Source organism: Saccoglossus kowalevskii, chromosome 20 (genome assembly GCF_978046115.1).
Source record: "Saccoglossus kowalevskii chromosome 20, keSacKowa6.1, whole genome shotgun sequence".
Taxonomy (NCBI): Eukaryota; Metazoa; Hemichordata; class Enteropneusta; family Harrimaniidae; genus Saccoglossus; species Saccoglossus kowalevskii.
Window position 1 is genome coordinate 20,806,372 of NC_140660.1, and position 26,317 is coordinate 20,832,688.

A 26,317-nucleotide genomic window follows, 5' to 3' on the forward strand; every position below is an offset into this window, starting at 1 on the left:
ACTTTGATGAGCTTTGGTGGTGATGGTGTTGGCCTGAATCAAGGGTCAAAATGCCTGGGAAAAATGCAAGAAAGTTTGGGAAAAAGTCTGGAAAAGTCTTGGAAATCATTTGGCTCTTGGTGCTATGGACCATGTAATGCAAAGTTTGTGTTGATGCAAAATAGGCATCCAGGATGCAACAATTATTGTAATAATATAGCTGCATCTCGCATATTTTGTTTATACGCCTGTACCAGTGAAGTGCACCCCAGGTACAAGTAAAAAGGGGAAATTCTGTTTCACAAGGTATTCTGTTTATCCTAGTCAGCGTTTTTTATAGAAAAAATGAACAAGAGGAAGTACATACAGGTGAGGGAGCGGAGCGGCCAAGTGGGGGGCGGGGGTACTAGGTGTGGAAGGTATCCGAAGGTTTCTGCATCGTTTTAACGATGTATCTATCGCCATTGAAATATTTTTGGAGTAATTGTAGTGTATTTGGTATCCAGACACATTGTCAGCTGGTGTTGCTGGGAAGTTTTCACAGAGAAAAATATATTTGAGAAAGATTTCATGAAGCGGCCAAGTGGGGGGCGAGGGTACTAGGTGTGGAAGGTATCCGAAGGTTTCTGCATCGTTTTAACGATGTATCTATCGCCATTGAAATATTTTTGGAGTACTTGTAGTGTATTTGGTATCCAGACACATTGTCAGCTGGTTTTGCTGGGAAGTTTTCACAGAGAAAAATATATTTGAGAAAGATTTCATGTTGTATGGCAGCAGGGAAGTGCGCGGCTCAAAAAATATATTATGACATGAAATTTGGCAATTCGGTAAGAGGGTGCCAGCGGAGAGTATCAGGGCGCTGCGCCTCTGTTCTCTGGTTTCGAAAAAACCCTGCTAATCAACTTTTAATGTATGTATTCGAAAGCATTACTTAACAAAGTTAAACCTTGAACATAAATCTTGTTGTGGTAATGAAAATAAACATTAAAACTTCATCACTGCATTGTTTCAATTCAATGGGTAAACAACATGCTCTCAGATGAGCTCTACATATGTGAGAGAATGCAATTTATTCTGTAGATATTCAACTTTTCAATAGTATTATGTACATTGTAGTCCATTATTATGATTATCCAGCAATGAATTGTGGGTAAAGTGTGACATTATATCCACTGAAAAAACAAACAAACTGTAAATTGCATTTGTCTACATTTGTAAGGCTCTTTCATCTGAGTACATTTTCCTTTAAATAAGTGTAAAAAACTGAAGGGAATATAGCAAAGAAGTTTGCTTGTGGTCTGCATGTCCTGGAAAATGGTTGTCTGCCTGTCTAGGTGGTGGTCATCTGCCTGTAGAATGGACTCAAAACTGTTAATTATGGAAGCATTTTTTCTAAAAATTTATGAAAACTAAGCAAAAAATTTGATAGTGAATTTTATTGAATTCTGCCTAAAGAAATACCGCAGATAGTCAACCACTGTGGGTTTCACCATGACCTCTAAAAGTAAAAAGTAAAGGGTGTACTCATTTTTTTTCTTGAAAAATACTGTTCAAAACATGTTGAATGTTTCTCTATGAAAGATTTGACTGACTATTCACGAATTTGGGCGAGAAAGTCTGAAATTAAATTTACAATTTATGCTAGAACTTTTGACTTAAGTTTAAAGGTGAAGTGCAGGCAAACAGATGTATGAGAATGCAATTTACACTTTTTGTATATCATTTTCATTTTATAGATATTCATCTTTTCGTAAGTATTATGTAGTCCACCATCTTGATTCTCCAGCAAAGGCTTGTGGGTAAAATGTGACATCGTATTCACTGTTGTGAAAAATTGAAGTAAATAAAAACTATAAATTGCATTTTTCTACATTTGTAAGGCTCTTTCATCTGAGTACATTTTCCTTTAAATGAGTGTAAAAAACTGAAGGGAATATAGCAAAGAAGTTTGCTTGTGGTCTGCATGTCCTGGAAGATGGTTGTCTGCCTGTCTAGGTGGTGGTCATCTGCCTGTAGAATGGACTTAAAACTGTTAATTTACGGGAGTATTTTTTCTAAAAATTTATGAAAACTAAGCAAAAAATTTGATAGTGAATTTTATTGAATTCTGCCTAAAAAGATACCACAGATAGTCAACCACTGTGGGTTTCACCGTGACCTCTAAAAGTAAAAAGTGAAGAATATAGACATTCGTTTCATGTACTCAGAGTCATTTTTTTCCCCCTGAAAAATACTGTTCAAAACATGTTGAATGTTTCTCTGAAAAATGTGATTGACTATTCACGAATTCGGGCGAGAAAGTCTTAAAAAAGGTTAACATGAGATGATTTGTTTACTTGTAGATGAAGGTAAAGAATGCTTATTGGACTGTGGTGGCATACTATTTATTCAATCTTTGCTCACATCAACTAAACACACTGATGTCAAAGAAGCAGCCTTATATACACTATCATGTGTCGTAGACAGAAATAGTAAGTATAACCTTTTCATTTGCTCACTGAGATCAAAATATTGATGGCCTAGAGGGCCTGCAAGTTGAAAAATATTGATGGCCTAGAGGGCCTGCAAGTTGAAAAATATAGTATTAACGTAGTAACTTTGATTGTCGAATACTATTCTGAGAAAACAAATGAAATATTGATGGCCAAGAGGGCCTGCAAGTTGAAAAATATAGTATTAACGTAGTAACTTTGATTGTCGAATACTATTCTGAGAAAATAAATGAAATATTGATGGCCAAGAGGGCCTGCAAGTTGAAAAATATAGTATTAACGTAGTAACTTTGATTGTCGAATACTATTCTGAGAAAACAAATGAAATATTGATGGCCAAGAGGGCCTGCAAGTTGAAAAATATAGTATTAACGTAGTAACTTTGATTGTCGAATACTATTCTGAGAAAACAAATGAAATATTGATGGCCAAGAGGGCCTGCAAGTTGAAAAATATTGTAATAACATAGTAACTTTGATGATGTTATTCATTTTAAATAGAACATTGTCGAATGCTATTCTGAAAAAACAAATGAAATATTGATTTAAAAAAAGGAAATGTTACATACAACTGTACTGTAAAATACTTAATTATTTGTTGGTTTTACTTTCGCTAACTTTGCCTCATCGTCTAACAAATTGAACTTTGTGTCTGAGGTTTGCATTGACTTAAATAAATTGACTCTATTTCTGCTTCATATATGAATACAAAATAAAATGGAAAGATGATGACCCACAGAGAAATTTGTATTTATTAAATTCATCAAAAGACCTAAGGAGCACGTATGTTGTAAACTTCTAGGCCTCAGACCCAGTTGTCTGCCTTCAGTTTGAACACTGCTCACATGTGCTTTTTGGGGATTCATAGCTCATATAGCAAATACTGTAAGTGCTTTGAATTGTTGCTTTCTGGTCAATAATGTGCAGCTCGATTTTTTTTGAAGCCTGTTCAAGATATTTTAACAATTTAATACCTTAACAGGGGCCGAAATTAAGGCCTGTCTACCTTTCCCAGATGGGCAGATTTCAGCTAGGATAGGTAAATGTAGAAATTGCCTGTCTCAAATTACTAATATTCAAAAAATTTTCTTCATTGATTGTATGATTTATGAAATGATGATGTACCAAATACGGAAATGTTATTTCAAACATGTCTTAACCTTTTCACCATCAGACTTTCTCTCCCAAATTGTATCTCTTAATATTTCTGGAAATGAACCCTAATTTTGGAGCCAACAGATGAAAGTTGAGTCAATTTTCAGTTTTTACTCAAAAAAATTTGGCTATTTTTGTCCCAGTCTTCTGAAGGAAAGTGCAGACTATAAACGGAACTATTTTGTGAATTTATGGTGAAGGGAGTTTGAAAATGAATTTATTTGTGAAGGAATGAAGTGACCAGTTGAAGTTGATGAATAAATCACCGCAAGTATAATACAATACTGTATGAAAGCAATTTAAAAACTAGTCAACATATGTTTAGATGCAGTACCATATTTACCTGAATTCTAGGTTGTTAGTTTTGATGCCTTCAATTGCCCTTTTTTTCTGTCTTTTTCACGGAATTCATTATTTGGACAAAACAGACATAATGTCACATTGTTTCTAGTTTTTGATCAAAGATAATTTTGAAATTTTCACAACATTTCATGTGGGAAAGGGCTGACTATAAATTAATTTATTTTGTGGATGGTGCCTGAAGTTGTCTTAAAGCAGGAGGGATATCACCTGTGCACGTGCGGGAATTGAGTCCCAAGCAACGATAACAACACACGCTAAAAACGCAAAGGCTCATGGGTTGACACTTGTTTGTAAACAATGACATGCTATGGACATCTGAAGCATGCGCAGGTGACTACTCCCCCGCTTTATTTAGAACTCGAAAGGTTAATTCTAAATACTTTTTTTTTTGCAGTATTTTGTCAGAAGCAATTGACAAATATGAGTTTGTTCCAGTATTTACATGATGAGTTGATAAATATGAATGGAACTTTGAAATTAAAGAAAATTGTTGTCTACTTTCTGTCTTGCATGGTCTCTAATAATAGTAAGTGATTGAAATGATAACATAGTTTATTGTCAGTTATAAAAGACAACATATGCAGGGATGGGAATTTTCCGTGAATCCGCGGATTTCTAAGCCCCAGGGTTCGAATACAAATCTTGTTTATTCACTGGAAGTAAACACGCTGTCGGGTCATTGTTGTCGGCTGCAAGAAGTCTGTACCAGTGTATGGTCGAAGGGGGAAAACTCGCGGTGTCTCAAATGCTGCATGTTCGCGACTCTTTTCAGTGCAATCGTAAAATCCGAAGTGGTTTTCAAGTGTTCGAAGTAATATGTAACCATTAACACGATTGGCTGGGTTTGCTCTGAGTGAGCTGCCCTGTTGCTCAGCAGAACCTATGACTTGGACGTAGACTCAGAAGTCGTTAATGATGTCAGCTTGGACTCCGGCTACTTTACTTTCAGCTGAAAATTTAAATTCTCATTCTCATCCCTGCATATGCCTACTCATATAAAAGATGCATGTTACTAGCTTGTCCAGATTGTGTATGGTACAGACTGGCATGACTTACAAGCTGGCTATTAACTGCCTTTTCATAAATTCATAATTTTGAAAAAGATTGTTATTGATTGTATCATTATTATCAATAATTTCAAATTTTTTTTGTAGTATTTACTAATAATATGAGATGGTGTTTCAACATTAAAAAAAAATTCAAGTTCAAAATCAAATCATTCCATCTTTGAGAAAAATGCAATGATTTGGTTTGAGTTGAGTAAATTGCACTTGGGAGGGCCACCCATATGAAATTTACAAGACTGTGGATTTATGTCCGTAAACACACATTTCAAGTAAGTCTTGCTGACTTATACCACAAAATTTAAAAACTGAAAAAATTAAACGATTTAACAATCATGCATATGCATAGCAACGTGTGCAGCACTGAACATAGTTTAATTTATATCACTATAAATTTTGTTTATGTTGTATATGCTTTGTCATTTGCTTTTAGATAAATTAGGAAAATTGCCTATTGAACAATAGCTACTGTTATGTATATAAACCCAGAAACTCCAGATAACTTTCTGGTAGTACATATACAGTGAAAAATTCAGTATTCAGTGTACAACTATGGTAATACAGCATGGAAAAAATGCATATCACTGTTGTGAAATGCATGTGATTATAGAAATTATTGATGAATAATTATATTTTGCTTATTTTCAGGTGAGTGTCAGAATCTTGCTAGGAAATCCAACTGCCTTCATGTTCTGCTACAGTTATTCAGGTAAAGGGTTGGATCATTTGAAAGTCTGGGGGAGGGAAATTGTTGAATTTGAAAAAAATATATACATGTATTTATGAAAAAATCACATTTTTGAAAGTGAAAAATGCAGTAACAACATCATGAAAAAAAAATGTCAAAATGTGGCTCAAAATTAAATTGAAGGAAAACATAATTTGCTTTGTTCCTCCCCTCAGAGTTTGGATGATAACCTATTTTTCACCATATTGGAAGCATTTGTTGCCAGCGCATTAGAATTTCTTCCATGTTTGGAAAATGTGTGTTTACATTGAAATTACCTTTAATATTGTAAATTACTTTATTTTCGCTTGGAATTAATTTTCAGGAATGATTCAGTGAAAATAAAATATATCTTTTTTTCCTATATTTTACCTTCAACTCATCAAAAATCAGTGAAAATAAATTCTATACAAAACACCCAAAAAGTCTTTTCAGTGAAAATTAATTCCAGCTAAAATAAAGTATTTTACAGTACATTACGATTTTTCTTTCAACTTTCGCAGCAAAAATTTAGCACACTATACTAAAATCACATCAATCAATGCAAACGATTACATGGACATGAAAACTTTTTCTTGGCATTTTGTTATATTCGAGCAACATAAGTTCCCTCTTTTCATCACAACTTCACAAAATAGTCACTTTAATAGTCTGCACTTTCCTTCAGAAGATTGGGACAAAAATAGCCAAATTTTTTGAGTAAAAATTAAAAATTGGCTCAAATTTTGTCTGTTGGCTCCAAAATTAGGATTCATTTTTCTAGAAATATTGAATATAAGAAAAGTTGCAAAAAAAATTTGGTTGTGAATCTTGTGGTGAAAAGGTTAATCTGCCTATGTGCATACTTTGCAGTATCCTCGGGGGCGGACATCCGGGCATTTTCTACCGCCTGGCAACCCTCGCGGTGAAAACAAAGACCAAAAACTCGCAGAAAACGGTACTTTGCGATGGTTGATGAGAGTCCCCTGAACAGTGTAACAAGATTAGCCCTACGTGTGTAACATATATGAATTTGGTTGTTCAGGATTACTTCAAAGTTGAGTTTGTGTTGTTTTCTCGAGTTTTCACCGGCTCCACTGGCGTTCCACAGCAACGCGCACAAAGCCCATAGAAATACGTGGTACAGTGGTGCGCGTCTTAGCAACGTAGAACGTCAGTGACGTAGCTCCGCCCCCGAGGATTCTCATAATAACCTCATATGATTCCCACTGTAGGTCAACAAGCGAGCATCTTGAGAATCGAGGTATGTTTGGTAAGATTGTTGGTGATATGCAGCAGTTTGCAATCTGGTCATCTATACTTGGTGCCCTCTGTGTGCTGGTTAACAATCCATCTAATGGTAAGTCCTTTTTATCGTGATTTGAAACATCTCCATTTATTTAGACTCCTCTAAAGCGTATCTGAGGGAGAGTTGTGCGGGCATGCAAAAGCCACAACACTGTTGTGTGTGTGTCAATCTGCGTGTACATTCTGAGGGCATGCAGATGTCGCTAGTCAAGTCCGCGTGTACTACCAATTCTTTTGTATGTCCTCACTGTAAGATGCTTGTTAAGCTATAATCAGACTACTTCGTAATAGGAAAGGGGAGCCATGTTCATACTTTTCAATGGTACCGTAAAATCTGTATTAGAAGCCGCATCTCTAATAGAAGTCGCAACCATTCTTTTTGAACAATTGAGAAGCAAAAATTCACCATTTCTCATATGTGTACATGCTCTAATAGAAGCCGCATACCCTCTGTTGCATTGTACCATTTTAATAGAAGCCGCTGCTAATAATACAGATTTCACAGTTGATGCTAAAGAAATTCTAAATGGGAATGCACGTTCGGAATTCATTGTGTGAGCTTGGAGTTTGAAATTAGCCTTTGTGGTTTCTTCTTTAATACTTGGCATAGTAAAATTTGTTCAGTAATTCATCTTTGATGTTACATGCTCTATATAGAAATCCCAGGACTGTTTATGAGTTATAGAACAATATATGAGAATATGAGGTTAGTACGAGGATACCGAAAAGTATGGATGAAGACAGTATAGCCTGAGTATCGACCAACATGCATACTTTGTGGTATCCTTGTAATAACCTTATTTATTATATTATACATCTTTTCCTTTCAAGGATACATCATGAGAATGTTGAAATCCTACTTACGTGCCTAATCGTTCCATATTTGGAATTCGCATTTCCTAATATGGTAGGATGCAAATACCCAGTGTAATACTGCAAAATTACGGCACGTTGTAACTTATGGCATTACGGATACAGATGTACAGTAATATATTATTATTAATTATTTTTTCCTTGGCCTGCAGATGAAAACCAAAGGCTGTGTATGTCTTCATTTCCTTTGTTATTGGATTGTTTGAATAAAACCACGAATTCATCTGTTATCAGACCTATCATCTCACTCATTGGACTCACTGTTGCTAATAATGGTTTGTAAACAAATTGTTGTTTATATTTTTAGATGCCTTTTAACATTAGTGCTGGAAAAGGATTGACAAGCTTTGTTATTAGTCCAAGAAAATTGTTCAGCTTGGAATGTGTCTGAATCCCTCATTAGTATGCAAGAATGTAGGAATGTACCAAGAAAATTGTTTTTCTGGAGTAAATTGTAGTATGAAAGGTCAAAAAGTGCATGGAGACTTTATGAAAATGTGTGGATGTTAACAGAATGATGTCGTGTGGTCACAGTTGCACAATAAATGATAGACTATTTTGGGCTTAGCTATAAAATGTGTCACCGAAGTACTCACACGTGTGCATGATTCCAATAGTTTGTGATGTGAAGAAACTCCATCTTCTTGTACGAAACGCACCCGAACCCGGAAATTGACGGCAAATCGGGATGGTCTCGTCACGTAATAACTTACCCCGTTCTTGACCGCAGTACGCTTGGCTATGAACTTCCATATACCCACTCTTATGGGAATAGTGCATCATGGGTATTACTGTATTGATCGAGGTGAAACAAACATGGCTGCCATAATGCCTGTTGTTCGACTTCATCGCTCGTGTTCTCTTCCGGTCTTAGAGTTCTCTGTTTTCTTTGATTTTTTTTTATTTCAATTAAACAGCGATTTGGCTATGACCATGCATTTAGTCATTGTCGACTGTTTTTCTCGAATTGGTTGATTGTCATAATAACATACGCTAAGTACAATTAAAGGTCCGGAGTTGAACAGTAGTCATTTCTAACATATGATTATTTAATTTAGTTTAATTCCTTCGATTAAAAATTGAGTTTCCAAAATAAATAAATAAATAATAATACGTACCCTCATGTATACTTCAAGTTTTCATTAAAACAAACTCAAAGTCTTTGAAATTGCTTTTCTGTCTGTTCGCCAAATCCATTGCTCTAAAACACACCTTTAAATACTCTTATTTTCCCAGCATCAAGATGGCTCTGCCAACTCTTGTTGATTATGTAGGGATCTTGAGTCAAAATTAGTATCTGACATATCAAGTTGGGTCAGATTGTTGAATGCTGGGGAAATAAGTCTTCAAGAAATATGGCTGTAGGTAATTTCTGAAGGCAGTACACATTGAAATTTTATGGACCCTGAATTCCTTCCTAATTACACTTATTTTGTTGTTTATAAATTGTATATTTCATTTTACCATACCACAAATTCATACGTGGCTGTAGGTAATTTCTGAAGGCAGTACACATTGAAATTTTATGGACCCTGATTTCCTTCCTAATTACATTTATTTTGTTGTTTATAAATTGTATATTTCATTTTACCACAAATTTCTTAACTATAGTAAGATATTTTTCAAGATCACTATATCACTGTATGATTTTTCTGTTGCATCAACAACACAGCAGAGAATGAATAAATAGTTGTCACCATATATTTCTTTCAATCAGTGAAATATTTTATCAACTTTAGTACTCACTGTTGTTGTAGTTGACAAAACAGAACTTGTATTAGAACCACAAGATATTAACCCCATTGTTTAGAGTAAATTACACTTGGCAATCATGCAGTTGCACAGCGCCAGCACTAAACATATGTTGATTTACATCCTTATGAAAATCATTTATGTTGTATATACTCATTGTCATTTGTTTAGTGCAACCACATGACAATCAAAATGACCATTTAAGGTGTCCATATTATGAGAACTCATAGGAAGCTGTATTAGCTCAGTTGTTAGTGGCTCTGCCCTATTTTTGAGCGACTTTTTCCCTTGCTGAGGAAGAACTCTTCATCAACTGCAGATGTTGCACCTTGGCTAAAGCTGCACAATGTTTTATATTTGTTAATGTATTAGCCAAGGTGTAAGGTCTGATTTACAAAATACATGTATGTACAGTTATATAGCTAATACAATGGCATTTTACAAATTGTGTACTATTATCTGTAGCTATATACAATGCCAGATTACATTCTGCATATGAATACAAGTATGCCTGGTTTACAATTAGCATAATTACGAGTTGAACAATAGCTAACATGACCCAAAACTGGTATGTTCTCCATCGTCAACTCTACTGAAATCATCTCCAAAACTGGTATGTTCTCCATCGTCAACTCTACTGAAATCATCTCCAAAACTGGTATGTTCTCCATTGTCAACTCTACTTAAATCATCTCCAAAACTGGTATGTTCTCCATCGTCAACTCTACTTAAATCATCTCCAAAACTGCATGTCTTATTGCTTTCATGCTTATATACCAGGTAATTTTATATTCAGCAAGTGCAACGCATTCATACTGAAATATTTTGTCTATATTCAGTGTCCATTCAGGAGAGATTCCGCTTACTTGGTGGATTGAAAACTGTGGTATTAACTTTAGACAAGTTGATAAATGGATTAAATGAGAAATCATCTACGGATCGATTGAATGAATTAGAGTTGGGCATCCATATAGCAAGTACTTTGAACTCCTGTGTTACAGATAACAGTAAGTATTGTAACATCTGTGTAAACTGACCCCTGTGTAAACTGACCCCTTGTGTAAACTGAACTCTGTATAAACTGACCCCTGTGTAAACTGACCGCTGTGTAAACTGAACCCTGTGTAAACTGAACCCTGTGTAAACTGAACTCTGTAAACTGACCCCTGTGCAAACTGAATCCTGTGTAAACTGACCTCTGTAAACTGACCCTTGTGTGAACTGACCCTTGTGTGAACTGAACTCTGTAAACTGACCCCTGTGTAAACTGAACCCTGTGTAAACTGAACCCTGTGTAATCTGAACCCTGTGTAATCTGAACCCTGTGTAATCTGAAACCTGTGTAAACTTACCACTGTGTAAACTGACCCTTGTGTAAACTGGCCTCTGTGTAAACTGACCCCTGTGTAAACTGACCTCTGAGTAAACTGACCTCTGAGTAAACTGGAATCCTGTTCATGATGAACACAAACTGGAATTATATCTCAACTGAAAACCTGTCTAAACTGAACTCCTTGTAACCTGTGTGAAATGTACTCTGTGTATTAAAATTGACAGTCTGTTTACTCTGAATCCTGTGGTAGCTAGAAACCTGTCTAAGCTGAACCCTGTGTGAACTGTACCTTGTGTATTAAATTTGACAATCTGTTTACTCTGAATCCTGTGGAAGCTGGAAACCTGTATAAACTGAAAACCTGTCTAAGCTGAACCCTATGTGAACTGTACCTTGTGTATTAAAATTGACAATCTGTTTACTCTGAATCCTGTGGAAGCTGGAAACCTGTATAAACTGAAAACCTGTCTAAGCTGAACCCTATGTGAACTGTACCTTGTGTATTAAAATTGACAATCTGTTTACTCTGAATCCTGTGGAAGCTGGAAACCTGTATAAACTGAAAACCTGTCTAAGCTGAACCCTATGTGAACTGTACCTTGTGTATTAAAATTGACAATCTGTTTACTCTGAATCCTGTGAAAGCTGGAAACCTGTATAAACTGAAAACCTGTCTAAGCTGAACCATATGTGAACTGTACCTTGTGTATTAAATTTGACAATCTGTTTACCCTGTGTAAACTGGAAACCTGTCTTAAAAGAACCTTGTGTAGACTGAGCCATGTGTATTAAAATTGACATCCTGCTTATTCTGAACCCTGTGTAAACTAGAAACCTGTCTTAAATGAACCCTGTGTAGACTGAGCCATGTGTATTAAAATTGACATCCTGCTTATTCTGAACGCTGTGTAAACTAGAAACCTGTCTTAAATGAACCCTGTGTAGACTGAGCCATGTGTATTAAAATTGACATCCTGCTTATTCTGAACTCTGTGTAAACTGGAAACCTGTCTTAAATGAACCCTGTGTAGACTGAGCCATGTGTATTAAAATTGACATCCTGCTTATTCTGAACTCTGTGTAAACTGGAAACCTGTCTTAAATGAACCCTGTGTAGACTGAGCCATGTGTATTAAAATTGACATCCTGCTTATTCTGAACTCTGTGTAAACTGGAAACCTGTCTTAAATGAACCCTGTGTAGACTGAGCCATGTGTATTAAAATTGACATCCTGCTTATTCTGAACCCTGTGTAAACTGGAAACCTGTCTTAAATGAACCCTGTGTAGACTGAGCCATGTGTATTAAAATTGACATCCTGCTTATTCTGAACCCTGTGTAAACTGGAAACCTGTCTTAAATGAACCTTGTGTAGACTGAGCCATGTGTATTAAAATTGACATCCTGCTTATTCTGAACCCTGTGTAAACTAGAAACCTGTCTTAAATGAACCCTGTGTAGACTGAGCCATGTGTATTAAAATTGACATCCTGCTTATTCTGAACTCTGTGTAAACTGGAAAGCTGTTTGAATTGGCTGATATCCAGTCCAACCCACGTACATGAGAATCGTGTGAGCATGGCCATTACTTGGCATTTTACATACCAACACAACTGAAAAGTTAGGGCTATAGGCAATGATGTAGAAGTGGCACATAATAAGTTTTGTGTATTTTTTCGTAGACACGAGTAAGCAATGTATATCCAACTATGGTGCCGTGGAATTATTACTTAGTTTACTTTCCAATGATGTCTTATCTATCAATAGTAAACTACAGCTGGTGCTTACAATAGCACACTGTACAGACTCCTGTGGTAAGTTATAATATTACGGCTTTTCACCACCACACTTTCTCACCCATATTTCTTTGCACGTTTTCTTCAATATTTCAGGAAGTGAACCATAATTTTAGGACCAATAGACAGAATTTGAGTCAAATTTCAGTTTTTACTCAAACAAAATTTGGCAATTTTTTCCCAATCTAATGAAGAGAAGTGCAGTCTATAAACAAAACTATTTTATGAATTTGTGATGAAATGGTGGTGAAAAAGTTATTTTAGAGGCAAAAATACTGTAAAATACTTGATTTTAGCTGGAATTTATTTTTGCTAAAAGACTTTTTGGGTATTTGGTATTGAATTTATTCTCAGTGATTTTTGGCAAGTTGAATGTAAAATATAGAAAAAAATGATAATCACTGGGTATTATTTTCACTGAATCACTCCTTCAGTGAAAATTTGTAATATACATGTTATTATAATTAGTTCCAGCCAGGTCTTGTAGACACTGCTTGTGGACATGAACATGAACATGACCCTGGGGGCAATTCATTCATTCACTCCTCTTCGTGCCTGCTGGCAAGAGATCTCCAATTTTGCTCTGTCTGTGACTGCTCTGGGTCATTCCTTTGTTTTTGAGCTCCCTCTCCATCTTTCTGTGCTAAGTTTCCTTTAGTTGTCCCCATTTTCTTTTTTTGGTCATACTTACTAGGTATACTTGCCTTTAGGCCAAAAAAAAAACAACAACTTATGTTGCCCTCAAGTTGGAAAATTGAAAAAAATTGGGTCGGTTGGTCGGATTTTTTTTTTTTAAACTCGTGAAAACTAAGGGTATCGTAAATAGAGGTATATGGGGAAAAAAGACGCAACCCGATATTTCATATTTTTCGGCCAGTTGCCGAGGGCAACAAAACAATTTTTTTTTTTGGCCTTATGTAACTATGTGGTTGTCTGTGATGTATAAGATTTCACTTGCACATATCAATTTCACCACTTTATGTTCCTTATCATACAAGTTATTGAGTCTTTTTCTCGGATAATTATAGTGCAATGCGATGTGTGCATCTGCTTACAGTGGTGAAGAATTTGCCATGGTCGGGGGTTCGAACTTGTGTACACTGTGTTTATATTAATCTTTGTGGACTGGATATAGCTTTCACGTCCTGAGGTCGTGCAGCGGAAGCGCCCAAGCTTTCGACACAAATGCTGTGTCCAGTCCGTAAAAGTTTTATCATGTGCCTTTTACCGTACTTCCCCGAGTATAAGCCCCTCCCCGAGTATAAGCCCACCCCTCTGTTTTTAGACATTTAACAAGTTGAGGGCATTCCCGAGTATAGGCCCAGGGTGTTTTTACCGGGGGTCGACGACATTTATTAAAATATGCATGTAAAAAGTGTATTTCATTGCATAAAAATCATGATTGGTACGGTAGTTTGGTTCCAGCTTTTACGAGAAAACTTGCATTAATTAAGTGCATGGCGGGCGTACGGGACATAGTTTTCACCTTTTCTATTCTGTTATTCACTCGAATGTTGCAATACTTAAATAATCCATATTTCTTTTGAGTAGTAGTTTTCCAAACAGCAAAAATGTGATCGTCAAGTCGTGAAACCTGGTCATTGAACATCATTTTACTTTTCCGAATAATCGTGTCCATTGAGTCTATCCTGACTGGGATGTGAACGAGCAAACTATTCTTCGATGTGACTTGTTGGCGACCGTGAAATTGCGAATCAACAGCTTTTAGTAACTCACTTCCACATTGCGTTGGAAAAATTACTCCGTCAATAATCGGGAAACTTCGTCTGTACGACGCAGCATTTTGATTGGTTAACGAAAGACGTGACCTGTTAGGTCAAAGGAAGTTGTTCAGGTCAAATCATGATGTACAACACCATGGCGGAAATTGTTTGTATCAAGAGTTTGCATACAATCGAAAACATTCCACAACGAAGATAATGATAAAGATCTTGCCTTCGACTGTTTTCCCACAGACCCTACCCATTTTTGCACCATAAATTCAGACGGTATGTAAACCGTATTGTATAAAAATGTGTGTATTTTTATGAACACATTTGTTTCTTCATTGTAAAAAGTGTCGTTGAAATCAATGACGACTCGTTTCGTATTTTTTTCTCAAAAAGACGTAATATTCCTCAGAGACTGGCGCTGTGAGCGAAAAATTTAATTTGGATAATTATCGAGGTTGGGAAGATACTTATAATTTTAAACCCACCAAAAAATTATCTTTTCTAAGGTGGTCCTCGAGTATGAGCCCACCCCCTAATTTTACATGTTCAGGCCCCTGGGCTTATACTCGGGGAAGTACGGTAGTTGTAATTACAATTTTAATACGCTGTGGTCTTAAACACACAACGTGATTTAGAATGATATTTTTCGTTTTGATTGATGAAAACTAGACGTGCTGGGTCAGACATGATACAGGAAATTATTACCGTGATGTGAGGGCGCACTTCTTGTAGCATTACGAGGCCGAGCAATACTGGGTATATGATAAGTTTTGGAAATTTTACACTTTTTCAGTAATAAATACGATATTATATGTAATTTCAATTTTACACTTTTTCAGTAATAAATACGATATTATAGGTTCACTTGTGAGAAATCCTCTACATTTTATCTTTCACTCTCTAATTGTTTTTCTAGTTGAGAATCAGCTTGAGTTTGTGGAATCTGGTGGTCTCAGTTTAGTTGTGAAATATATGACAGAAATACAGAATGATGAGTTTATGAAAGCATCTACTTATCTACTACAGACATGTGTACAAATTAACGGTGAGTACATTCTAACATGGTAGTAACAAATAACTAATTTAACCCCAGGTGGATCATCATCATTTTTTATGCAAAGATTTTGATTTTTTTTATACCTCCTTTTGTTAGTCCCTGTTCGGACGTAGTCCGATTTCGGGGACTTATGGTTTGCCCTGTGTGCGTCCGTGCGTCCATGATCACCTGTATCTCGAACATGCATAGACCGATTAAGTTCAAACTTCACTCATACATCACACATTATATGGGACATATGCACATGCATTTTTTTCATGATCCGATTAACGATAGCCGAATAGCGGCCATTTTAAGGCCAAAAATGCATTGAAATCGCACATTTTCACCATTCCGGACCCAGATCTCAGTTATGCATGGACGGATTTTGTTCAAATTTGGTACATACATTTAACATAATAGGACCTTGATGCACGTCATTTTTTTTTGGGATCAAGTTCAAAATGGCCGACTGGCGGCCATTTTGTTTTAAAGAATTCAGTTCTGGATCCGTATCCGAGACATGTCTGGATTGATCAAGTTCAAACTTCACACACACATGGTACATCATGCCACAAATAGATATGTGCATTTGTTTCATGATCCGCTTAACAATAGCTGAATGATGGCCATTTTAAGGCCGAAAATGCATCAAAATCACATATTCTCACAATTCCGGAACGGGATCTCAGTCATGCATGGATGGATTTTGTTCAGATTTAGTGCATATATTAAACATAATATAAGCTTGATGCACACCAATTTTTCTTCGGATCAAGTTCAAAATGGCCGACTGGCGGCCATTTTGTTTTAAAGAATTAGTTTTCGATCCATATCTCGGACATGCCTGGACAGATCAAGTTCAAACTTCACATACACATACACATACACATCATACATTATATCATACATATGCCTGTGCATTTGGGCCAGTCCTTTTAAGGTCAAAAATTCGTCAAAATTGCACATATTCACCATGGGTGAATTTAGTTCACACCTCATGCATACATTGTACATTATGGTACCTTGAATCACGTTGTTTTGTTTTCCAAATCGGGTTTTAACTGAATACAGTTCAGCATCCATATCACAGGTATGCCTTAACCGATCAAGACCACACTTCACACACATATGCAGATGCATTTCGGATCAGACCACTGAAAGTGGTCTGAGATTTCGGTCATGATCTGCTTTGAATGTATATGTCACTCAAATATGAACGGAACGGGGACGTGTCATTGACAATGACTTGTTAATTTTGAATAAAATGGACGTAATTTGCTATTTGTATCAGGTCTCAATCAACATTTTTGAAAAAATGTAGAAAAAATTATGCATATTTTATTTTGTGACAAAAGCTGATGCTCAAACGCTTACTAAATAACAAAGATATGTCTATGGTAACTTAGAATAGGTCGTTTTTTAAAAATCAAGTAAGTTATAACTGCAATGTCTGCTATATTTTTAAAGAGTGTCAGAACAGCAATCAAACTACATTTGTAGTATCTAATCAGAAGTACATCTTTGGCACTAGAGGGCGCTTAAAGAAATGCTTCGTAAACCAAACTGCAGCCTGGTTATCTATCCTTGTGGGCGGAGCTACATCACAGACGTTCCACGTTGCTAAGACGCACACTACTGTACATGTATTTCTATGGGCTTTGTGCGTGCTTCTGTGGAACGCTAGTCGAAGAGCCGGTGAAAATAGCTAAATTCGAGAAAGCAGTACAAACTCAACTTTGAAATAATCTCGAACAACTAAATTTATATATGTTACACATGCAGGGATAATCTTGTTATACTGTTCAGGGGTCTCAACAACCATCTCAAAGCACTGTTTTCTGAGAGTTTTCGGCCTTTGTTTTCACCATGATGATTGCCATGCGATGAAAAGGCCTATTATTTAGTTCAACTTCATTATCTATAAACCCAGAGCAATCTTCACTGCAAACAGTTCATAAAATATTGCATATCTTTTCCAGATGAGAATTCCATACAGACTCCTTTGAATATCGCAGAGAAATATGATGACAGAAGAGCTGTGAGAGAAATGGAAAATCCACTGGCAAATGTTGATAAATACGTTGACAAGCTTGTCACTATTCTGGACAGGTTAGAAGCTAAAGAAAACAGCCTAGTGTCTAGTGGTGAACAGGTTAGCTATAATAGACAATTATATTTCTTAACTTTCTTATATTTGTCAGCTACCAAGAAAAAAACCCTGCATACCCCCCCCCCCCCCTTCGTTTTTTTTTTCTTCAGAAATTTTGATCAATAGCTACTTGTAGATAATGAGAATTTATCTTTTTTGATTTACTGTAAAATATTTTATATTCGCTTGGAATTAATTTTCACTGAAGGAGTGATTCAGTGAAATTTAAAATCCAGCAAATATACCTTTTTGCCTATATTTTGCATTCAACAAAAATCAGTGAAAATAAATTCCTGCTAAAATAAAGTATTTTGCGACCAAATAATCCCTAATCAAATTCCATCATTGATTCATTAAATAAAAAATCATGTTTTTACTGAGGTGCACAGTGTCTTTGAGTTCATTTTGAGAATCTCTGCTCAGATATAGAGGTCATAAAATAGATGTGGAATAGAATAGAATAGGTCTCAAGGAGAATAGAATATATATAGAAAAGTGGTCTTTCACCCAAGTCATTTTGAGAATCATTGCTCATATATAAAGGTCATAGAATTGATGTAGAATAGAATAGAATTTATCTAAAGTAGAATAGAATATAAGTATATAAAAATGGTCTTTCACCCAAGTCATTTTTAAGAATCGTTGCTCAGACATGGTGCTGATAAAATAGATCCAGAATAGAATAAATATAGATTAGAATAGATCTTGAATAGATTTAGGATAGAATAGATCTGGATTAGAATAGGTCTAGAATGAAATAGAATACTGTAAAATGACTAATTTTCACTGGGTTCAAATTTCACTGATTTAGCATTACAGGCATATTCAGTTTTAAATTCATGGTTTTATCATTTAGATAATGTGTTCTATGCTCAAATTTACATATTCACTGGGTTTTAATTTAGCACATCTTTCAGTCAGCGAAATAAGCAAAATTAAAACCCAGTGAATAATTAACCCTTTTACAGTAGATTTTATTGACACCGCTGTGAAAAGTTTACATTCAAATCTAGGCTGTAAAAGTGAAGCTTTTACAAATAATGAAATAACTTATTTTTATTTATTTATTTCTATTTTATTGAATATTTTCAATTTGCTATATCGTTTGAAAATGTTTTTTTACACATCCATTAGAACACTGATAGGAGAAATAAAGAAATAGAAAACAGAAAAGAAGTGAAGAATAAAAACAATGAGACTACCAATCAGTCTACTTTTGACTCAAACGTAGTGAATGTTGTGACTAGTACTGGAAACAATGACATGTATAGAAAAGATGAAACTTCTATACAAAATAAAGATGTTGAAAATAATAATGGAACTCTACTGTCTGAGAGTAAACAGGAAACATCCTCTATCGGTATAAGCCAGGGTGTTCATATGCAGACATCGCTTCGTACAGAAGACACTCTTACACAAAGTGATGAGGTTGCCACTATTCAGAACACTGGTAGTAAGACTTCCTTCCATAGACATGAGTATACACCAATAAAAGATGATAGTATTGTCCATCACAGGAGAGCGTCAACGCCACGGACACCTGGAAAATCTGATATTCAACATCATGCAAAAAAATACCAGAATTCACAGCCACCAGTTGAAGTGTTCAGAAAACCTACTATACCTCTGAGAAGGAATACACACATTGCAAGAAAACTGTGTGTCGATTATACAACAGGGAGTGTACCTGAAGGTTGTTATGGCAACGAGGGTCTGAATTGTAGTATACAGCACAATCATAATGAGAAATCAAAAATATGCCATAACCAGAAAATCTGTACTGAAAACTGTATGCAGTCCCATAATAAGGTTAGTTATAATAGTATTTTATTCAACACTAATAAAGTTGAAATTACACAATCAGTTGTAGTGCAGCAGTGCCTGATGATAATAGATTTATGTAGGTCCAACTTTCGGTTGAAAAGTAGCCAACATTTGCCATTGGGACCGAAACATCTTTTATAATGACTTAAAATGTGCGTGTCACACCCTGAAATGAAAAATTATATTATGTCATGACAGTTTCAGAATAAAAATAAAACCTTTGTGCATCAATTTTAGAAAACAAAATAACCAGAAACATAAATAATTCTTGATCACCCAGACACCAAAAAAAACCCCGGACTACAGTAGAGAACGTCACAGAATGGCAGCATCACCCAGTATAGTATCAGTTTCATTCCAAAGATCTACACCAAACAGACATGGCACACCAACAATGAAGGAAAAAAATCCATACAAGGTCCACACTGATGGTCAGAATACACCAAGGATAAAGAACAGAGATGACAATGTCCACTCCGATAAACGTGTCTCTAAGTACACACCAGAATTGAAGAAAAAAGATCCTCACAAACTATACCATGATAAAGCTGCCACTGTAAACACGTCAAGAATAAAGAACAAAGATGACTACACGGTCCACCCACATGTCTCTCTGGGCACTCCAAAAATGGTTGATTCCTACCATACGCCAACTTTCTCTACAAGTACCTTACAAAGGCATGCCAGATCAAGTAGTAGTAATATGGTGAATCAGAAAAGAAAATTTCCATTCTGTGTCTCAGATGATATGGATACACCTGTCAGGTAATTATTACACTTATGTAAAAGCTTCCCGATCTTAGTTTTGAATTTGATGTGTTGGATTAGCACTGCTTCACAAGTCTGATGTCACATGGTGTTTTGTACATAATTTTGAGAATAGTGTTAAAGTAAAGATTTTGATTTCAATAATTCTAGATTCCTGTTTAAACATTTAATTTAAGTCCCATTCATTCATAAATCTGATATCCTGTGGTCTTTGGTGTACAGACTTTGACCAATTTTGTTCAAAATTAAGTAAAAACAAGATATTGATACTGGTTGTCTATTATAATATAACCTGTTATATTTGCTTATTAATCAATAAATTAAGTACTAACAAATAGTACCGTAAAATCTGTATTAGAAGCCGCATCCCCAATAGAAGCCGCATCCCCAATAGAAGCCGCATCCCCAATAGAAGCCGCACCCATTCTTTTTGAACAATTAAGACCCAAAAATTCACCAGGTCGCATATGTGTAGATGCTTTAATAGAAGCCGCATCTCCTCTGTTGCATTGTACCATTTTAATAGAAGCCGCGGCTTTTAATACAGATTTTACAGTAGTAGTGACTGGAAGTAATGGCATAAACAAGATTTGTCTCCATAATGCAACCAAGGTGAATAATTGTTTTGACATGTGAATTTGGGATTAGCAACAATATTACAAATTTATGTGGTGACTTAAAAGTCCATGGTCTATTGGCGCTCCGCAGGTGATTTCATTCAAACTTGGTAGCGCATTAAAATTGCCGTTTGATAGGGAGATGGCCACACTGCCCTGTCATGTAGTCCCAAACAGGAAATGACTTCTGTGGCAAAATGCACTATGTGTCAGCACTAGCACTTGCAGTTTGCACTTACAAAATAGAAAAAAGTCAGGAGAGACAACAGTGACATTCAATGTCCAGAACTGTCACCTGGCACAAAAACATTTAAAAAAAAAACTTGGTAAATGCACATTGTGAGTTAATGGTGTGTCTGTACTCATTTCAGAGAGAAATTTTTAACTATATTTGAAAGAAGTTGGTAGACGTATCCTATATCTATTTTTTGTTGAATTTGGAGGTACTAAGCACTGAGGATTTTCAAAGTGAACCTAAAGCAAGGCACTTGTCCCTAAAATGGAGATTATTTTTAAATCAGGAAACATTCTTCTGATTAGTATTTATTACAGTGCTTTGTTTTTGGAAAATCTAGGTGTTAACATATTAGTCTAAGATTAAAATAACAGGAGAATATCTGTGATAAAGGAAACTTTTACTTCATTTTCCCATATGAAAACATATATAAACATTGTTACATTACCTTTGAAGAGAGAGTAGTGTTTGCAGTTTGACTGTTCTAAATGTGCACAGATAATTACATTGCAAATTCATTGTTTGTCAAAAGGTGTCTGTAGATCAGGTGATTAACTGTGAGTGAGGGATCAAGACCCGGTTAATTCTTTGGAGAAATCTCCATTTTGAGAAAAAAAGTGCCTTGCTTCTACTATTTGTCAGATTAAACAACTTGTTTGTTGATTCGATTCAGTCCATATTCACATTACTCATCTGTAAGATTGTTTTAAATTACTGAACAGAAAATTAAGACCAGTGAATAATGACAGAAGGGGTTGCATGTCTGTTGGACAAAAACACAGAAAGATTTTTGTAGCACGATGGCAGGGATTACACTCGCAGGTCACTCCTGTCAGAAATGGTAAGTTGACTTAATTTATTCTAATTGTAAATAGTTACTCTTGTTCCCAACCAATCAGTTAATGTTCATATGCAGGGATTTTTTTAAACAAGGGAACAGGGGTGCAGCACTCTCATGCCATGGTCATGCGCCCCCTTACCCTTGGGAGCAGATCCTCTGGCAACCATAAAATTCTGATTGACCAGGGATCACATGTGGCCACAGTCTTCAACTGTGACCTGTCTGATAGCAATTTTGGCCCCAAGGAAACCATAAAATGCTCTATTTTAACTTTAAGTTAGTATTATCAAAAACTCCACACCCTGGTAGGGAGAACCCTATCTCCCCCACTTGGTGACATCGCTAAATTGCAGTGCTCCCTCTTGCAGTTTTTTCTAGAAAAACCCCTGCGTATGGTACTTATATTCTATATTTCTCTGTGAGATGTAAATTATGGCTCATGCGAGACAATAACCGTGAAAAAGATGCAAATTATGGCTCATGCGAGACAATAACCGTGAAAAAGATGCAAATTATGGCTCAACCGAGACAATAACCATGTAAAAGATGCAAATTATGGCTCAACCGAGACAATAACCGTGAAAAAGATGCAAATTATGGCTCAACCGAGACAATAACCATGAAAATGATGCAAATTATGGCTCATGCGAGACAATAACCATGAAAAAAATGCAAATTATGGCTTATGCAAGACTTTCAACATTATTTAAAATCACATTTATGTATTCCAATAATCTGTATACATTTTAAACTAAAAGGTACTAATTAATCGTCAATCTTTTCCGTTCATATGGTACCTATAATGAATGGTGATGTGGCTGCGGCCACCTTTAACAAACTGATAGATACATAGCTTAATTTGTCATTAATGAACTGATACAATATTGACATGTAATTATGTACTCTTTAGGAATAAATAGAAGTGAGAGTGAAGATAATATTGGTATCAGATATTTCCAAACACATTGTCCTGGTAAGATAACTTGCATATTGATTGTGTTTTGAAAACAGTAGTATCACGCCACACAATTATTTAATATATTGGTATATGCCATATTTTTTTTTACTGGGAGTGCATCTCTGATAAAAACACATATAAATCAGATATTGTGTTTTTTGTATGCTAGAATAATGAATTATGTCTAATTTTGACCATAGATCGACTCAACTCTGTAATTTATATTATAATAATAATATTTTGAAACGGCATAAAAAGAAACGTACAAGTTATTCCCTTATGTATGTGCCTTCAGGGCTTGAACTTAATGAAAACTGTGATTGCCTTGATGTCCAATAAGTTGGCCGAGTGCATTTCAATATTCTTTGTATTATACTGCCAAGGCAATTTTATCAGTGAACTCCAGATTTCTGCACTTCAAATCAAGCGAATATGATAATATAGATGTATACTATTGTTATCAAGATTATTCTACGTCTTGGAAAGTAACCTAATTGAGCAGTATTTTATGTTATTATAAATCTGTCACAGTAACGCCATAAGTTTTAATGCACTATCCTGGCATCAACCAGGCTTGGTCGAACACAAGCACCTGCGGACCTTAACCAAGGTTCCCCCAAAGTCGCATTCGTTCGTGAATAAATCTCGGCCTGTGGATTAGGCCGTCCCATTGAGTCTGTGGCACACTCCCCCAGGGTAGGGGTCGACCCCTTTTGATGATCAGCTTAAGGTAGGATTTAAATTTGGGTCTACCGGTCATGAGTTTGATGCGACAACCACTAGGCTACCAATGACGGTTACGCCATAAGTTACAGCGATCCATAATTTTGCAGTATTGCACTGGGTATTTTCATTCTACCATATATAGAAATGCGAATTCCAAATATGGAAAGATTACGCGTGTAAGCGTCCTCTAATAATAAATAACAACAACATGGCAGTATCAGAGTTTGACTGGACCCCATACAAAGAAGTTCGCTCAATCTGTTCAAAACTTTTTGTATTTCGGCATTCCCATGATGTGGCCTTGGGAGGAAAAGATGTATAATAATAAGGTTATTACGAGGATACTGAAAGTATGCACTCAGACAGTACACGGTCGCATCAACCTCAACTGCACGTCGATCAATACTCCCACTGTACTGTCTTTGTGCATACTTTTCGGTATCCTCATAATAACCTCATATTATTCTCAGTTCTGATTTTTATTGGACTATACTATGTTCTAATGTAAATTACATTTACTACCCTGATTTTTAGAAAATGTACAGATGTATCCTCGGGGGCGGAGCTACGTCACAGACGTTCTACGTTGCTAAGACGCGCACCACTGTACCACGTATTTCTATGGACTCTGTGCGCGTTGCTGTGGAACGCCGGTGGAGCCGGTGAAAATTTGAGAAAACAACACAAACTCAACTTTGAAGTAATCCTGAACAACCAAATTCATATATGTTACACACGTAGGGCTAAACTTGTTACACTGTTCAGGGGACTCTCAACAACCATGCATCGCAAAGTACCGTTTTCTGTGAGTTTTTGTTTTCACCGCGAGAGTTGCCACGCAGTGGAAAATGCCCGGATGTCCGCCCCCGAGGATTGAGCAAAATACAGATGATTGTGTAAATTTCACAAGATGTAAATTTATGACTTGCTCATTTACTGCATTGATTTGTAGGTTGTAGTCGCAATGTTGGTGGAATGTTAACAAGTCGTACATACAACAAATGGATGGATAGGAGTAGTGGTACGTGCGATAAACATCAAAAAATAAGACAACAAGAAAAAAAATTGATCAAAGAAATGAAGAATAAGGACTTCATATGTAAGTCAGTCATCATGAAATTCAACATGAAATCATCAATGCCTTGTTCACATATTGAATTCAGCATTGTTTTTCAGGTCTTATAACTCTAATTAGATTTCAATAAACAATAGTGTTAGTGTTTTGGTGAATTTCTTCTAAAACTGGTTTTAAAGATCAAAATATTGTTCCTATTTGCTGAACTTGCATGTATGTAATTAAGTTCTCAGCAGAAATACACTTGTTGTCCAGCGCAAACACAAACAAAACACGCATAATTTCACTATTCTGCCATTAAGATACACATAAAAATGGCCAGTTTTTTAGCGTCTTAACAGTTGCTCATGTCAGTGACAAGCCTCCATATAAAAGTCAGCTAATGTAATTGAAGAGCGCCCTCATTCGCCATGAGACACCTTAGCGAGACATAGCTTTGTCATAGCTGAAAAAACAAACATTTCAGTTTGCTGATAGTCGATTGAACGGAATTTCATTTTTGTGACGTTGATTAGTACACCCAGAAGCACAATATCACACGTACAAGTTTACACCCCAAAAGGGCATGTGCGCGCATGTGAAACGCTGTATCTTCTAGCTTCCGGGAAAGTCATCTATTAGTTGTGTTTGATTTTAAAACTTTATAACGGGGTACCCCACTATATAATGGAGATTATAACATCCCTAATCAGCATATAGTTCCTCTGATGAAAGATCTAGAGAGGTTATATATTACAATGGTAGGTCATACACCAATTTATAATGCATATTATCAACTGTTGACAGTTGTCTCTCTTACAGATTGGGTGTTTCTACTTCAGACCAGTGGTCTGAATTAGTTAGATACTGTGAAAAACTTTATTTTAGCTGGAATTAATTTGCGCTGAAAAGACTTTTTGGGTGCATTTTGTATGGAATTTATTTTCAATGATTTTTGCCAAGTTGAATGTAAAATACTGTAAAATACTTTATTTATGCTGGAATTAATTTTCGCTGAAAAGATTTTTCGAGTGTTCTGTATGGAATTTAATTTTGACAAGTTGAATGTAAAATATAGGAAAACAGGTATATTCCTTCAGCGAAAATTAATTACAAGTGAAAATAAAGTATTTTACAGTAGTTGGAATACCACACACTAGTATAAATAACAACAACTTTATATTTGTAGGTCCTGCTGTAAAACGCACACCAAGCTCAAACAGCTTCTCCAGGAACTACAGCTTTGCTGATATCGTAGTTACGCCAAGAAGAAAAATAAGAAAAAACTTTGAAAACATGTCAGTTTATGATTTCATATCAGACGATTGATTGAAAACAGAAATTTTCAGATTTTATTGTTTTTACCTGCAATATATACAGTAAACTGTTCAATTTTTTGCTACTGTACTAGAAATTTTTGTAATTTTGATAGCATTCAAGAAGACAACATTTTGCAAAAGTCAACAAATTATCGCATGTGTAATTTATGAAATATATTGACAGTAAATAATATGAGGTTATTACGAGGATACTGCAAAGTATGCACAAAG

The 26,317-nt window shown here is 35.7% G+C and overlaps 1 protein-coding gene across 1 annotated transcript; it reads left to right on the forward strand.

The window, feature by feature from the left end:
- Positions 1–1,011: 1,011 nt before the first annotated feature.
- LOC102803439 (uncharacterized) lies at positions 1,012–26,096 on the forward strand. The gene is made up of 14 exons (XM_085494432.1): positions 1,012–1,036; positions 2,325–2,453; positions 5,704–5,764; positions 6,997–7,121; positions 10,534–10,701; positions 12,710–12,841; positions 15,473–15,601; positions 17,575–17,747; positions 18,879–19,553; positions 19,849–20,333; positions 21,911–22,029; positions 22,940–23,002; positions 24,666–24,812; positions 25,957–26,096. The coding sequence occupies exons 1-14, from the start codon at positions 1,012–1,014 to the stop codon at positions 26,094–26,096; spliced, it is 2,571 nt and encodes an 856-aa protein (XP_085350558.1).
- Positions 26,097–26,317: the final 221 nt, after the last annotated feature.